Source organism: Rousettus aegyptiacus, unplaced genomic scaffold, assembly GCF_014176215.1.
Source record: "Rousettus aegyptiacus isolate mRouAeg1 unplaced genomic scaffold, mRouAeg1.p scaffold_m13_p_3, whole genome shotgun sequence".
Classification (NCBI taxonomy): domain Eukaryota; kingdom Metazoa; phylum Chordata; class Mammalia; order Chiroptera; family Pteropodidae; genus Rousettus; species Rousettus aegyptiacus.
The window spans coordinates 40,361,667-40,378,222 of NW_023416306.1; the positions used below are offsets into that span (position 1 = coordinate 40,361,667).

Here is a 16,556-nt window from a genome sequence, read left to right on the forward strand (position 1 = left end):
CATGGAGCATGGTGGTGAAAGCATAGGCTTGGAAGAAGACAGACCCAAGTCAGAACCATAGTTATGCTTCCTAATGGCCAGGTGACCTACTTTGCCAAGAGTTGGCTTCTAAATCTATAAACTGGGTTAGCTCTTGTGAGATTATCCCTATGCCTAACTCAAGTGGCTATCAGAATTAAGAATCATAATGTTTACAATTCTGAATAATCATAACAACATTTATAATCCTGAATATTAAGTTTGATTATTTTTATATTAAAGATGAGGACTGCAGGCTCAGGTTAAGTGAAAAAAATCTGCTATCAAAGCATATTTACTTTTAAATCATTTGATATTATCAACTAAGTTCAATTTATCCTTATTACATAGTGGTTTTTATTTTCTGGCTACTGCCATATTTCACTGTAGAAAACTGAACTGTCTATCCTCCCAATCAGCTTTCTCAAATCTATGTATGAATCGCAGAAACTCAGGATTGGTATAACCCTTAACTTGACCTCATCCAATTCCTATATGATTTTGTATCTTTCCTATAACAAGACATCCAGACTCTACTAGAACGACTCCTGTAATAAGGACTTCAATTACTCCCCAGGTGGCCCAGTAGTCACTATAAATAGAACAAAACAAACTAAAAGAGGACTGTTACTGATATCTGGTTAATCCATGAGTAGAAAAAAAGGAATTTAGAATGGAATTTGCAAAAGTTAGTATAAACTATTACAGAGTTAAGAATGAATCTCTAAACTAAAACAAGGTGACAATAAATATTTGACATTTACACCTACACAAGGCTAGAATAGATTTGTGCTCCTTCCCATAAAAATGCGTTACAACTCACAAGAACACAGCAATCTACATCTGACACTTGGATATCAGATAACTTTGTGAAGATTACAGAATGTGAAACTGTATGTATTTATAAAAGACATATATTTCTTTGTTTTCAAAATGGATAATCTTATATTGGGTTCACTTGGCAAATCACTTCACAGCTTTGTTAAAAGACACAGAGTTTTACCAGTATATAGTTAGTTAGATCCTAAGGGAGAATTTTTAAAACAAACCTCAGGTAAAGTCAATTTTCATTAAGTGAAACCAATATTAAATAAGCTCCCTTGTTTATCTTTGCCTACCCATATATCTTTCCAAGTTTTACAACATTTGCCAACTAATTTAACAGCAATCTGTCATTTATTAAAATGCAAACTGGTACCAATTCTGCTACAGCTGGGTGTATATCAGATAAAAACATATCCCTCCTGAGTGGAATCAGTTAACTTTATTACGATTATTATCACTGCTTTTATTACACAAGCTTATTATACCCCTTTTCTCCCCTCCTGGTGAACATATGCCTTTAATTTAAGGGTGGAGAATGTGTACATGTACGTGGACGTATACGTGTATGTGTACGTGTGTGTGTGTGTGTGTGTGTGTGTGTGTGTGTGAGAGAGAGAGAGAGAGAGAGAGAGAGAGAGAGAGAGAGAGATACACAATGTGATTGTAAAGCAACCTTGTGCTTTCAGAAAATATTTTAAATATCCAATTAGTTGTAAAATCTGGTGAATCAAAAGGAAATCAATGATGGGAAGGGGATATACTAATCAGAGATTTCATAAGAGACTAACAGCCAGGCATGAGCCAATAGATGTTCATCAAATGCCCTGTTGCCATCTGGACCTCTGAATAGAAGAATAGAGTGAAAATGGGTAAAGGACACAGTTCTGACAAGGTGATTAGGGGCCGGTGATTCTGATTTCACCCACTTTTGTTCCACATCCTTGCATTGGTTTGGTATTGAATTCATTTGCATGCTTTCATCCCAAAGCCTAAAAAGCACAAAGAAAAATGACCTGGAATTGAAAGTTTATTTGTAGATAAAATGGTAAAGCAAACTCTATTACTACGTTCCTATAATATCTACAATGAGGTACATGATTTCTCTAGATAAAGGATCAAGATAAATGCCAAACCAGTGCTTGTTACATAGTGAATACTTAAGAAATAATTCTTGAGTAAAATAAGCGAAGTACTGGTAATCTTAATATAGGTTTTTTGATTATAGGAAAGAAAAAGATTTGATTACAAGTTTTTGCTCATTTCTAAAGGATATTATTAAACATACTGGTCAGAAAATTGTGAAATGCTGTCAGTGCATTAGATGCCTGCTGAATATTAAGTTCACTAAATATTATTAAAGTTTAATAACCAAAATGGGGCAAAAAAGATGAATGCAAGGCAGCTAGACTGCACACAGTTAAGTTTTGTAATTGTGTGCTGTTCAGTCTGTCCTTATTGTTAATCAGATTCTATTCACTGAAAGGACTTTGGGAATTTGCTTGCACTTTATTTAGAATATTTATTCATCATTATATAGTGAGCTCCCCAAAGACAAGTGCTGAGTGTTATTTATCTTTCATTGCCACCTAGCGAAGTGCCGGGAATATTATAACCACCCAGTGAATGTCTCCTGAATGCAATCACGAATAAATGAAAGAATAAAGAATCTGTCAAAAAAAACTTTAGGCAATTAGCTTCTATTCTGACACCAAACCTTGGGTCACCTATGTCTGAAACACTGTCAACTGACTCTCTCATTTTATAAAGTCATTGTCCTATTTAGAATTGCCTGAGTAGATGAAGCCAAGAGTTTCCCCTGAAGGAAATATTCACCAGTCACACCAAGAAGCCAGGTCAGAGAATCACCACGGTAAGTGGAACCATGTCAGTTTGAATAAGAGCAACTCTTAAACTGTGCTTTCCTAAGATGAAAATGTAAGATTTTAATTCTGAGACCCCTGGCAAAACTGTGAGAGACCTAAGTTCCCTCCAAAGAAGCTTAGAATGTGTCTTGTTGGTTACAGGGAGCAGTGATAAGTTTTAAAGAGAAGACAAATGATAAGATTTACATATAAGCAATACTTCTTTGGCTGCAGTGTTCACAGAGATTTGAAAGTTGAAGCTCAAGCTGGGAGGATGGAAGTTTTGGAAGCATGCTATCGCTGAAGGCTGCATGAGAGATGTTGGTTCTAACCGTGAGGACAAGAGGGTAGGTTCCATAGACTTTTACGTAGTAGTAAAGAAAAAGACTTATTGGATAACTAAGGTGAGGAAAAGAAGAAATCACAAGTTCTAGGAAGAGAAAATGGGTTAATGGTAGTAACAGCCATAAGTAAATAAACAAAGAAATGTTAGTAAAAATGACTTAACCACTAAAATTATTTCTGGTTCTAACATTCTGACTCTAAAGGTCTAATGAGTTTAGCTGTATTTTCATAAAATATCTCCAAAGAATTTAAAATTAAATTAAATGTAACAGCACTTCAACAAAAATTCATGAAAATAAAAGCTTATATATGGTTAAAATAAGGACATTGATTAAATAAAGTTAAACATTTCTTTCCTGCAAGAGTTCATTCTCAGAGCCTTTAACATGCTTTAAAATTTCCAAAGGGACCATATAATAAGTGGTGTTTCTCAAGTGTATTTGACAGCAAAATCTCTCTGTCCCTCCCCACTCTGTTGCTTTTTAAAGCATTTTATTAACTAGTATGTTGTGGAATGAACTTTAGAAAATGCCCCCTTGGATATTTTGTCCCATTCATTTTGGCTATTCCTTTATATTAATTTCAAGATTATACACTTGCCTTCCCTAAAGATCATTCAGCAATGTGAAATTGATTAAACCCAGAAATTCCAAACAATCAAGACTTTCTACAGTATTTTGCATGATTAATCAATACTTCACTTTTATTACTCTTGCATTTTCTGTGGCAGTGATGATTAAGATTTGTAACATAATAAGATTTTACTATGTTCCAGGAACTCCGCTTCATATTTTATAGACATTAATCATATAATCCTCGCAACCGTCCTAAAAAGTGATTACTGGCATTTAGCTCCATTTTATAGAAGAACAAACTGATCCTCAGAGAGGCTAATAACTTGAACAAGGTAAGAAAGTATTCACTGGAGAGTCGGAATCCAGAGTCTGGGTATATTAATCATGAGACTATACCATGTATATTAATAACTTATTTCCAAACCACCAATCAAAAAATGATGCAATTCTTAAGTAAATTTATTCAGTTTATGTAGCAAACTAGCATGGAAGTCATTTGTACATTGATTCATACATTTGTTCAATTACTAAATAGACACTTTTTCAAGTACTTAGAATACACAGCAAACAAAACAGTCAAACTCTGGGTCTTTCTGGAGGAGATCATCATCAACTAAATATAATAAAGGGAGGGATAATAACTGGCAAGAAGAGGTTCTGAAGGGTTGGGAATTATATGAGTGTGTTATATGGTGGATGGGAAAAACCAGAAAGGCCTCCTTGTTAGTACAAATTATATAAAAGTTCAGACAAGTGCACTGGGTTTCACACAAAGAGGTACCTGTGACCTTGACAATAACAGCTTCCATGGAGTGATGGGTCACAGTCCAGATGTAGTGGCATCAAGAGATAATGAAAAAAGAGAGCTTGTAGAGGGCAAGTATAAACAATGGTTTCAAGGGATTTTGTTCTAAATGGAAAAAGAGAAATGAGGTTGTAATTGGAAGGATATAAGGAGACAAGAGAGGGATTCTCCTCTCTCTCTTTTGAGATAAGAGTGTAACGGTATGAAGGTATGTGGATGACAATAATACAGCTGAGAGGGAAAGTCTGATGATGAAGGAAGAGAACTGATTGAGCCATATATCTGATGAGGTGAGAAAAGATGATATCCAGTGAAGAAAGGGAGGAGGTGAATGAAAGAAGAACATGAGCAACTAATTCACCATAATAACAGGGGAAAAGCTAGAGTATTTGGTTGCAGATGAAGGAGGTCAGAGGTGACAAATAAAATAGAAATGATAACATGTAAAATAATTTATTAGATTTCTTTGAGGCCAATGTTCTGACTTCTTTAGCTATGCTGAATACCAATTTTCTGTAAAATTGGAGAGAATATCTTATGAAATTATTGTGCAGATTAAAAATGATCTATTTTAAGGCTTAACAGAGTGACTATCGTATAACAGACTGGCAAATGTTAAATGCTATTGCTGCATCATCATCATTATTATTATTAATTGCAAGCAACCCAAATTATATACCTCCAATTCTTGCATTTAATTTTATAGCTTCTCGGCATCAAATTAAATGTAATCTTTGGGAGAAAGAGCAAGTTGTCAACTGTGACATGGTTTATTCAACATAGTTTCTCTAATGCAATTTTGGTACATTAATTCTAAAGGGGCTATAAATTGAATCAATTTTGATTTTGTTAAAGTCTTTGAAAACAGCGTTACATTCTACTGAGCCAAATCTTTATCCATAGCAAACAAATAGGGAGCATTTTGAAATCCAATATTTGCTACATTTTTTGATTAGCAAGCAGAAGGAATGGATGCAGTCAATACTTGTACTCCCTGAGTAAAATTTATTTATTTCCTTTGTGGAAATCTTTCTTGATACTGAAATGCTTCTTTCTCTTATCACCGATCTGTCTAGTTCTCTTGACATTGCCGCCACCCTAGTTCAACTCATTATCAACTCTTTGCTAAACCATTTTAATCTTCCGCTTTCGCTTCCCTATCCCTCACCGCATATGCAGTCCATTCTCTCCACAGCAGTGATCTTTTAAAATTGTGTATCCCGTCAGGCCACTACCCTGCTGAAAACGATTTTCTGTAAGAGAATAAAATGCAAGCACCCTCCATGGTTTAGAAAGCCCTGCTGAGCTGGCCCCTGCCTACCTCTCCAACCCATCTCCTACCTCCCGCTTTCTGTCCATGTTGATCCGACAGCCCAAATTAGCTGTTCTGTGAGTACATGCAAACCATTCTCCACTCAGGCTGCTGTTTCTTCTGCACAGAACAGTCCTGCCACATTTCTTCTCATGATTGGCTTCTTATCATTTATGTCTCCATTCACATATTCCCTCCTCAAAGACGACTCTCCTCCTAACTAAAGCAGTTCTGTCTTCCCCTAGCCATCGGTTTTTATTTAATTCATAACATTTATACTAAGCTCGAATAGTCTTGATTGTTTCTGTCTTTCTGTCTTGTTGCTAAAATGTAGACTTTTATGTACTGCATATAAAACTTCACTCCTTTATCTACAAAGTATAGAAAGTAAGAGTTCACTAAATTTAACAGAAATAATAAATTCCAGTTCCTATATCCCAATAGGCCAGAGTGACTCTAAACTGTCACACAGATACCCCTAGCTACTTGAATAAATTGTTATATCTTCCTTCATTCCTTAAATCATTCAGTCAATAAATCATTTATTGTGCTCTATAATCTAACTTTGTATAAAGTATTTATCCAATTATTCTCTATATTTTTGGCAATGTTTATTATATCAAAAATACAAATTAGAATAATCTCAAAGAATATAAAATGTACTGTCTCATTTGATGCTCAATAACAAGGGGAGTGAATGGTTTCTTTCCCCTGGGGGAAAAAAAAACCTATTGACTATACTACTTTAAAAATATTAAATTATATATTCATAGATATTTAGAGAAACATCTCTTGGAAAAATATAAATGAAGTTCAAGACTACAAACATGGATAACTGAAAGGAATTTGGATAGCAAGAGGTTATCTCAATGAAATGGAAGATGTGCTTTTAAGGGCAAGTGAAATTGAAGGGTAGTATAAATATAGGGAGAATAAAGTAAATGATAGGACAGAACTCAAAGTCTTTGCAGACTTTTACCATATCATTTTTAATCTACCACTACAGGTAACTCAATGAAATCTTCAAGAACTCTACAGTGTGGAAATGGTAGAGGAGAGAAAGACAGGAGACTGAGGAGAAATATAAAGTTTTTTGGAAGGGCATGATCTCTTCCAAGAGGGAAAAATGATGTATGATATATTTCCTGAGCACTTCTTATTATGTTCCAAGTATTGTATCAATTGCTTTCTATGCATTATCACCACATTTAACACTCATAATATCCCTGTACTATTATCACCCTACTTTAGATGAGGAAATGGAAGCAGAGAGGTAATTTGATCCATATCAGGTCAAAGAGTAGTAAATGACAGATCCTGGACTCAACCTGAGCCTAAGTCTCAAGCCTGTGTATTAGATACATAAAAACCCTATCCCGTTGATCTTATCACATTTAAATGGTTCACTGCTGCTTTTCCATAACTGAATGTGCAATGCTAGGAGCCAAAGAATAATTTGTTGTTTTTGAGAGGTTTTTGTTGTTGTTGTTTTTGTTGTTACTACCTTAACTCTAAAAGCAAATGGTTTGTTTAAAAACTGAACTCGTTTTTCTTTCCAGATTAAAACCTGAAAAGATCATCAGTGAAATGTTGAATAAATTATGGTATGTCTATACTCCAAATATTTTGAAACATTAAAATAAACGAGTTTCTATCCTTATGGGCTTCACTGGAAGGATGCCCACTGTTAGGTGACAACAGCGATGTGCAGAGGCATGCGATCCCCATTCGGTATGTGAACATGCACGGGAGAACAGAAAGATGCAGTCCATACGGTTAAAAATGGCTATCTAGTTGGGTGAGAAACCTACTTTTAATTCCATTTTTATAGTATGATTTATGACAATAAGCATGGGTTAGTTCTGCCATTAATAATGAGTCTGGAGTAAATTTTCTCAAAATTATTTCTTTCTAAATGTAAGCTTCCTATCAGTTTGAATAGCTTTCTCAGATAAACTTGTTTCTGATCTTAACCCTTTTTCCAAAGTACTCCTTTTATTAGTTTTACACATTGAACTTGCAGTTAAGATCTCCATTGAATAAAAGATTCTCTAGCTTGAAAAAAAAAATTAAAACCATTGGTCCATATCATCTGATTCAATAACAGCTACTGAATATGGGCATACTCAGTCTACATGGATACTCATGAGATTATGTGCAGTACTAATATAAGTATTTTATTCACCAAAAATTCCAGATTGCTCTTTACTATATTACGAACCATACACAATTTGAAAACCAAATATGAACTAAGCTCAATTTATTTAGCTTGAATGACCATTCTATTGATGGCACAGAGGAAGAGAGAATAGTAATCTGCTGTCCAGACCTTTAGTAAAGAAATCATCAGATTATTTATGTTCATTTGGTGTTCAGACACCTTTGAAGGAAAATACGAAGCAATGATTTAAATCATTATCCTCTAGCTCAAAAGGGCTCTAATGTATCTGAAAATCTTTTTAGTTAGGAAGTACATACACAACAAATGCATAAGCTTCCCCTACCCAGCCTCCATCCCCGCCCCTAGTCAATTTCCGAGTAACTCAGTCTTTTGATTAAAACCCTAACAGCAATCCCACAAAGGTGGAAGCCTTAGTACTTCTGGAACTCCAGCAGTAATGTTACATTAATCAGCTGCATGCATTTCACTCCAAAATCTGGGCAGACTATATAACAACTCTGTGGTTAGCATAATTCATAGCAAATAAAATTAAGTTCAACAAACATTTACTGAGTATTCAGTAGAGTTCAATGTACTCTATGGGTTTTGCAAAGCCCATGCAGATGGGAGGATCACAAGCTCTGCTCTCCAGGAACTTAGAATTCAGTGAGGAAGATCCACACAAAACTATGATATAAAGCACAATATGATAAAGACTATATGTAACACTAGAAAGAACATAAAGTATAGGGGTACAAGGGGACCGCTCACCCTTAATTCTAAATTGAGCAGTAAGGCTTCTGGGAAGAGGTGGCATTTTTACTGAGGCTTGGCAGTAAAACAAGATTTGTCTGTATAGTAGTAGGACATGGGGTAGGTCAGGGACTTGCAAGAAAAGCAGTATGTGCTGATGGATAATAAGAGTGGAGTTGACTTACGTTACAAAAAAGTGAAAGAAATGATGAAGGGAAGGGAGGTTAGGCCCAGATCACAATTAAAATGCATACTTCAAGTCATCTAAAGTTTAATTCACGACTAAAAGAGAAAGGACCTGCTTCTAGGGGAGCTCTCCTCCCTTCGTAATTACAAGTATACAGTGTCCTTATTTTTTATTTAATTAAAATGTTTAACTAAAATAAGGCAAGATTATTTTTAAGATTGGTTGCAGGAAACAGATGTTTTAACATTAGATTATGTAGTCAGTTTTTGGGGGAAGAGTAGTAATGAATTTTAAAATCAAGTAAAACCAAGGGTTAAGATGCCTGGTAAGGGAACTTAGGAAGCAGCATAAGAATTATGTTGTCCTAGGAGAGAGGTGGAACTAGGGAAGAAACTGTAACAGAGAGATGCCCAGAAGGGCATTGCTGGATGATCTATCAACACCAACTGGACAGTTTCAGCATCCCCACTTTTCCTGAAAATTATAGTGCCGGGAATACATTTCTCCAAACACAAGGTTAACATGTGAGTGAATATATTTCCTTTGAACAAATCTAAGCATCCCAATATACTTCTGTTCTTGTCAGAGAAAACTCTCTAGCATTTAGCTTATTTGCAGAACAAAGACAACATCCAATCCCAAAGGTTCAGCATCTCTTTCCATTAACCAGTCTCCTGGTTCAGCCTATGACCTCCATCTATTCCTCTAGACTGGAGGACTGGACCTCATCGTTTCATAGATAGATGAATATGAGAATCATCATCAATCAACATGGTATGAGCCTAGGGGCTTTTGAAACCTACCATTCTAACGCCGTTTTCAAAGGCTTGCCGGGTGAGTGGAGCTGGTCCATCCACAGTCTTGCCATCATCGTCTGGGCCCCAGCTTGCACTGTAGATGTGCACATGCTGGGGATTGAAGCTAACCGATTTCGCTTCGACCATGTCTGTGACATCTCCATCTAACATTCGCACTCCTTCAAGAAAGAAAGGAAGTAGCTTTCATTAGAGGCTTTGCTATATAATACCCAAACAATCCAAGACTTATCGCAGTCACAGCATTTGTGGGGGGGGGGGAGGGGAGGGTAGATATGAAAAGAATAAACTTTTAACTAACACTTAAGTGAGCATATTTTCCCCAGAAAAAGACAATAGAAAAAATGCAGACTTTTCTGAAGCTTTCTTGCGGAAGAAGGAAGAAGGAAGTTACATTGCATGTAAAAGGGCAAAATTTCTTTAAAACCTTTTTTATCCATTGTTCTCTTGTTTCCACCATTTCTCCTTTCTCTTTATCCCTGCAGTAAGTGAGTAGTTGACAGAGAGCCTCAAGCAATCCATCTTCCCTAAATTTCTCTTCATTAGATCACTTGTGCTCATAATTGATATAAAACATTCTGACCTTAGCAGTCTTAAAAAACTTGGAAAACTGCCAATTTAGGTTGGTCTAATTTCCTCTGTATTTAATATTATCTCCTAATCTGTAAGACTGATGTGTACCTAATATATTATTTCTCTGCCAAATTATTTATAAGTCAAATAATAAATGAGAACACTCTTTGTGTATGTAACATATCAAACAATTCTCAAAGGGTTTTAGCAATGCTTAGTCATTAATCTTCATTTAAGTATATTTCCATTAGACAGACACGAATTTATTATTAGCCTTAATTTGCAAAAATAGATGCAGACACTCAAAAATAAATTACATGCCAAATGCCAGGCTTTTCTTTTTCCTTTTATTTTGGAGAAGCGCAACAACTAATTGTTAAAGAAACATAAGTCCTTCAGCTTATGCTAAATATCATCACTGAGACATTGTATTATTTAAAATATATATTTCTGCAGCCCCGATTTACTCCTTAGGAAAATGTTATTTATCAAGTAGAATTTCAAGTTTTTATTGATTACCAATAAATGAGGATTAAATAATAAAACCCCAAATCAGGCAGCTTTAGATATTCTGTGGTTTGAGGTGATATTTCTGGTAGAAAATAAAAATATTCTTTAAGAAACTATATGTTGTGTTTTAAAAAGTGTTTAATTTTTAATGATAAAACTTATAAACACAGAAAAATAGAATGACAATGAATACTGATATAGCCAATACTCAACAACTGTTAAAATTTTGCCATGTTTTCTTTATCTAAAAATACAAATGTTGGTCTGAACTATTTTGTTACATGACAGATATGATACTATAGCCCTTAATACTTTTTACCAAAAAAATAAAAGAAATACTTGGACAACATTAAATTTCCTAATGCATCCCTAAAAACACTGCTTTTGATTGTTATATCTCTTGACTGTCATTTCTTCCAGACATTTGGATTTTTAAAGGAGATGTAAATAAACAGGAGATATGGAAACCAAAGGTTAGAAATATAGCCAACAATATTCTAATAACAAGGTATGGTGCCAAGTGGGTACTAGACTAATCGGGAGATCACTTTGTAAATTATCTATATGTCTAACCACTATGCTGTACACCTGAAACTAATATAAAATATTGAGTATTAATTGTCATTGAAAAAAAGAGCAAATGTTTCAAAGAATTTTGTTAAATAAAAATTTTAAAAATAAAAAAAATATTACGAAATGGAAACTATATTTAGAAAGTTTGTCAGTAGTTTTTGTGGGTGTAGAATATGGTGTCCTGCATGTACTGGGTCCTGAGCAGCCACTGGCTTGTTTTTATTTGATATGAATATTCCAAATTCATCTGCTTGGTTTTTACTGAAGAAGGATGAACTACTTCATAGGCTTACTTTCTGTTTAAAAGCATAAAATGAAACTATTTTATCTGTACTGGGAGGTCTGAGATAAACATTGGACTAACCATACCTTTAAATATTAATATGCAGGAGTATCTACACAATACCTGAATTCAGTTTTACATCATGTAATTATGTGACATTCATACACACACAAATGATAAAATCATATCTAGAGGGTAATATTAATTTTTTGATCAAAAGCTGACAAATAAGAATTCTGTTTCCTCAAGTTAAAAGATGAAAGACTGCTTTTTCTTCATTTAACTGCAAGTCTTCATTCCTTAGGTCTGAGGGGTTAAGTTTATAATTCAGAATGTTCTTGTTTTTTGAATGACAGAACATTTGTGAGTCATTGCCATATATACTTCTTTTCTTTTTTTTTTTTTTTTCCTTAGGTCACATTCAGTTAGGCCAGCAACTTATCTATGAGGTTCACAAGTTCATCGCTTCATTCCCTCAAGGTCAGAGAGTGCTGGGTTAGCACTGAAGAGTAATGACAAGGACATGGATGCGTGTTTCTGTTGTGGGAGATTGTGTGTGCCTGGACAGCAAGAAGGATTGACTGGGAAGCCACCGTAATCTTGTGATTCTCTTGAGACAAGCAAAGGCCTCCAGCATCCTCATGATTTTCAGAGGGAAGTGGTTTGCATTCCTTAGCTCCTTCATGAACCTTCTCCTTGACATACAGCAGATACTCTCAGAGTATAGCTAATTACAGCTTTACAAGTTGCAATACCCTAAGAATTCAGGGTGAAATAAAGGAAGGAAAGAGGTCAGACATACTGAGGGATGATATTCAAGGTAGTCTCAGTAAACCATAGCCATGCTATTATAGACCCCAAATAGTTCATGTTATCTCGACATTTATCCTACAAAGAACTGTAATTTTTTAAAGATCCAACTCTATTTATCTTTTAGAAACAAATAGTGTACTGGAAAAAAAGATGTCACCCTTGTTCCAGGAACTTCATTCACCATATGACACCCTTTAAGACCCGCAGGGAACACTGGCAAAGCCGCTGGGATCTAAACCATCTCTTACAATGTTTTCTTCCCATTTCCATATGGCTGTGGCAACAGGCTATAGTAACAAAGATGTCTACAAATAGGAGAGTAAGAGTTTGCTTTTATAAAGCCTGGATTTAAATAGCTGTGGTTGGGTCCTTGTAGTAAGCTTATGTATAGTTGACTGTGTGTGTGTGTGTGTGTGTGTGTGTGTGTGTGTGTGTGTGTGTGTGTGTGTGTGTACACATGCACGCGCGTACGCGCAGGCATGTGTATATAAATCTGGAATTATTAATGATAAGAGTCTTACTACATTAGAAGACTACAAAAGATTTTACTATTTATCATTTTAATTGAAGTTAAAAGAAACTTTTTGTAAAGCTTAAGGAAAAGAAAAAAAGTTTTCTGCTTTAACAGAATTTCAAAATACTTCTTTCCATAGAGATATTACAGCCTAGTATTTTATTACTAGTTCTTTCTGACCCAAGTACCAATTACATAGTTCAGTACAGTATGTCACTGAACCCATTTTTAGTACTGGACAACCTCTTTTACATGCCTGTTTAAAAAAAGAAATGTCTGTGTTTGCAACACTTTATTTGATAATATGTGTTAACATGGTCATTTTGCTGTCAACAATAGTTGAACACTATTATGCAAACATATGCCTGTCTTTAGTTCAAAAGGGTTCTGAAAACCAGTTAACACAAGAGCTGTTGGCTGATTTCTATATCCACGCAAGTTTGTTTGTTTCCCATACCTCCAATCTTGGCGTTGAAAGCAATTCCGACTGTGCAGTGAGAGTTGTTTGCTGCAGCTGCCACTTCTCCAGCACAGCGGGTCCCATGCCTGCAGGGAGAACACACGGACTTTCTAAAGTAAGACACTCCGTTCTCAAAAACTCAACACATCACTGCCACCATTCAGACTTCGAAGTGGTGAAGAATGTATCAAACTGGGTTTTTTTCTGGAATCTCCTACCCAAGTAACACAGTCTGGTCAATATTTAGCACTTAATTATTACGTTCTGTTATATTCTATTATATTATTACATTCTGGATTAAATTCTTGATATATTTATTTTCGATATTTTGCTTTCCCAACTAGAAAATCTCTCTGTAAGCTAAAATCAAATTGTATACGTCTTTGTATCCTCTAAACTACTGATGTCCAATATGGTAACCACCACCCATATGTCTCTTGGGTACTTGAAATGTGGCCAGTATGACTTCACCTTAATTTTTAATTTACTTTAAATTAAATTTAAAAACTAGTACTCAATTCAATTATTAGAAAATGTAAGAATGTACATATGAGATTCTACTTTTTTTAAACCATAAGCTTAAATATAGATCAAGAATCTCCAATAGAAATTTATCATCTAAAATGGGAATGCTATAAATGCACATCGTATTTCAAAGATTTTATGAAAAAACAAAAGCAAAAATGTGAAATAGCCCATTAATAACTGTTTTATATCAATGACACATTGAAATATATTAATAAAATATATTATCAAGTTATTTTATTAAATAATATACTTATATTATTTACTTTTTACTGGTTTTTAAAAAATGGGGCTATTAGAAAAGTAAATACATTTTCTGAAAGATATTCCTTGTTATCTCGCAATAACTCTGCTCAGTGGTCAGCAAAATCCCTTGGCTGAAAGGACTTCTAAGTTCATCTTATCTGAAGATGGCAAAGAAGTTTCAAGAGTAAAGGACAATTGGCTTTAAAACAGTGGCCTAAAATAGTGTGCTGAAAAGAATTCCAAAGCATGGCTGGGCCCAGAGAAAGGACACTATGACTGATGACTATGTCTGGGAGGGCTGCAGAGATGGGATGTGGCAACTATTATGGTGTATGTCATTGCTACTGAAGTCCAATGCCTACCTCCCTTCCCTCATTTTTAGAGATGAGGACATTTAAGGAGGCCTTTGGTTTGTAAAGAGATCTGCTGAAAGCAGCCAAAGGGTGACTAAAACTAAGGCCCCCCAAATTCCATTGTAGTGCTTTTCACTTGAGCACAGGTGCTTCAGACCACAGTTGTCATGGGATGTGACTATCATCTGTGCAACTATAATCGAGTTACTGCTTACAACTGATAACTGATAGGTACATGAGTTTACACAAACTTAGTAGTAATGTCATGCATATATTTCTTTATAAATATTAAGCTATATATAATTTGAATGATTGGTATTATACCACATCTTTCAAAAGGTACATAATGTGTGTGTATGTCTCTCTTTCTATATATGTATGTATATACATACAACACAGTCTCTTCAACAAGTCCTCTATTCCTGGAATTTTTTCCAGTTTTTCTAATACTGACAAGGCTACAAAGAACAGTATTGAATGTATGTGTATGTGTGTATTTTTGTGTATTTATAAATATTTCATAAATATAATTTATGACAAACTCCTAGAAGTGGAATTATTGGACCAAGGAGTACAGAATATATTGTCAAACTGTTAACAGTCGATGAAAGTAATATAATTAAATCTCATAAAAAACTACAAGATTAATAAAATTACTACAAAACATTAAATTTTTGTACATGGCAAAGGAAAAAAGACCATAAGCCAAGTTACATGACAATAGAATGGAGAAAATATCTGGACAAACCCCTGTTTACATAAACCCCTAAGCATGAGTTTCTCAATCTTTTTCATTCTTGCCAATTTGACATGAAAAACGTTCTCGTTGTTGCTTCCCTTTTTATCCCCTCTGATTCCATTTGATGTTGTACATATTTTCAAACATTTATTAGTTATTTCTGTTTCTTGCTTTGCGAATAATCCTTTCATGCCCTTTGCCCAAGTTTCTTACTGTCTTTCTATCATATCTGTTACATATGTTTCCAAATTTGTTGTTGGAAACATAACCATCTTATTTACAGCAATTTTAGGTTGTCAAACACAGTACTTAATTTTGATGTACTGATAATTATCTTGCCCTTCTGATATTTGGTTGTGCCACTTTAACCATCAGACAAATGATACGTTTTTAAAAGAGAAAACATTTCATGAAAAGCGATGACCTACAACAAAGATTACTCTATCCAACAAAGCTATTATTTAGAATTGAAGGACAGATAAAGAGCTTCCTAGATAAGAAGATACTAAAGAATTTCATCACCACCAAACAAGAAATGTTAAAGGGACTTCTAGAAGAAGAAACAAGTATAAATAATATAATGGCAATAACTATACATCTGTCAACAATTACTTTAAATGCAAATGGATTAAATGCTCCAATCCAAAGACATAAGGTGGCTGAATAGATACGAAAACCAGACCCTTACATATGCTGCCTACAGGAGACCCACTTCGGATTGAAAGGCACACAGACTGAAAGTAAAGGGATGAAAAACACATTTCATGAAAAAGGAAATAAACAAAAAGCTGAGGTGGCAATACTTATACCAGACAAAATAGACTTTAAAACAAAGGCTATAACAAGAGACAAAAAAGAATGCAATAAACCCACTTCTGGGTATTTATCTGAAGAAACCCAAAGCACTACTTCGAAGGGATATGTGCATCTAACCATATGTTCATGGCAGCATTATTTACAATAGCCAAGATATGGCCGAGTGTCCATCAATAGATGAATGGATAAAGAAGAGGTGGTACATATATACAATGGAGCGCTGCTCAGCCATAAAAAAGAATGCAATCTTGCCATCTGTAACATGGATGGACTTAGAGAGTATTATGCTGAGTATATTAAGTCAGATAGAGAAAGACAAATGTCATATGACTTCACTTATATGGAATCTAAAGAACAAAATAAATGAATGAACAAAGCAGAAATAAAGTCATAGGTACTAAGCCCAAAGCTAAACTAAAAAATTTCCCTATCAATTATTTATGACTCTTCATTAGGCTCTTGTTGCATATTACTTCATGGTATAAGTTATTTT

The 16,556-nt window shown here is 34.7% G+C and overlaps 1 protein-coding gene across 5 annotated transcripts in view; it reads right to left on the reverse strand.

Moving 5' to 3' along the window:
• Window positions 1-16,556, reverse strand: part of PCSK5 (proprotein convertase subtilisin/kexin type 5) — a 400,819-nt gene that overhangs the window by 236,313 nt on the left and 147,950 nt on the right. For 4 of the 5 annotated variants that reach the window (XM_016127089.2, XM_016127088.2, XM_016127091.2 and 1 more), the window contains exons 6-7: window positions 13,382-13,470; window positions 9,647-9,819 (exon numbers count right to left, since the gene is read on the reverse strand). In XM_016127089.2, coding sequence (XP_015982575.2) covers window positions 9,647-9,819; window positions 13,382-13,470 — 262 coding nt within the window. Of the gene's footprint in view, window positions 1-9,646; window positions 9,820-13,381; window positions 13,471-14,296; window positions 14,299-15,327; window positions 15,729-16,556 lie in introns of those variants that run through there. The other variant, XM_036218095.1, reaches the window with a different exon arrangement.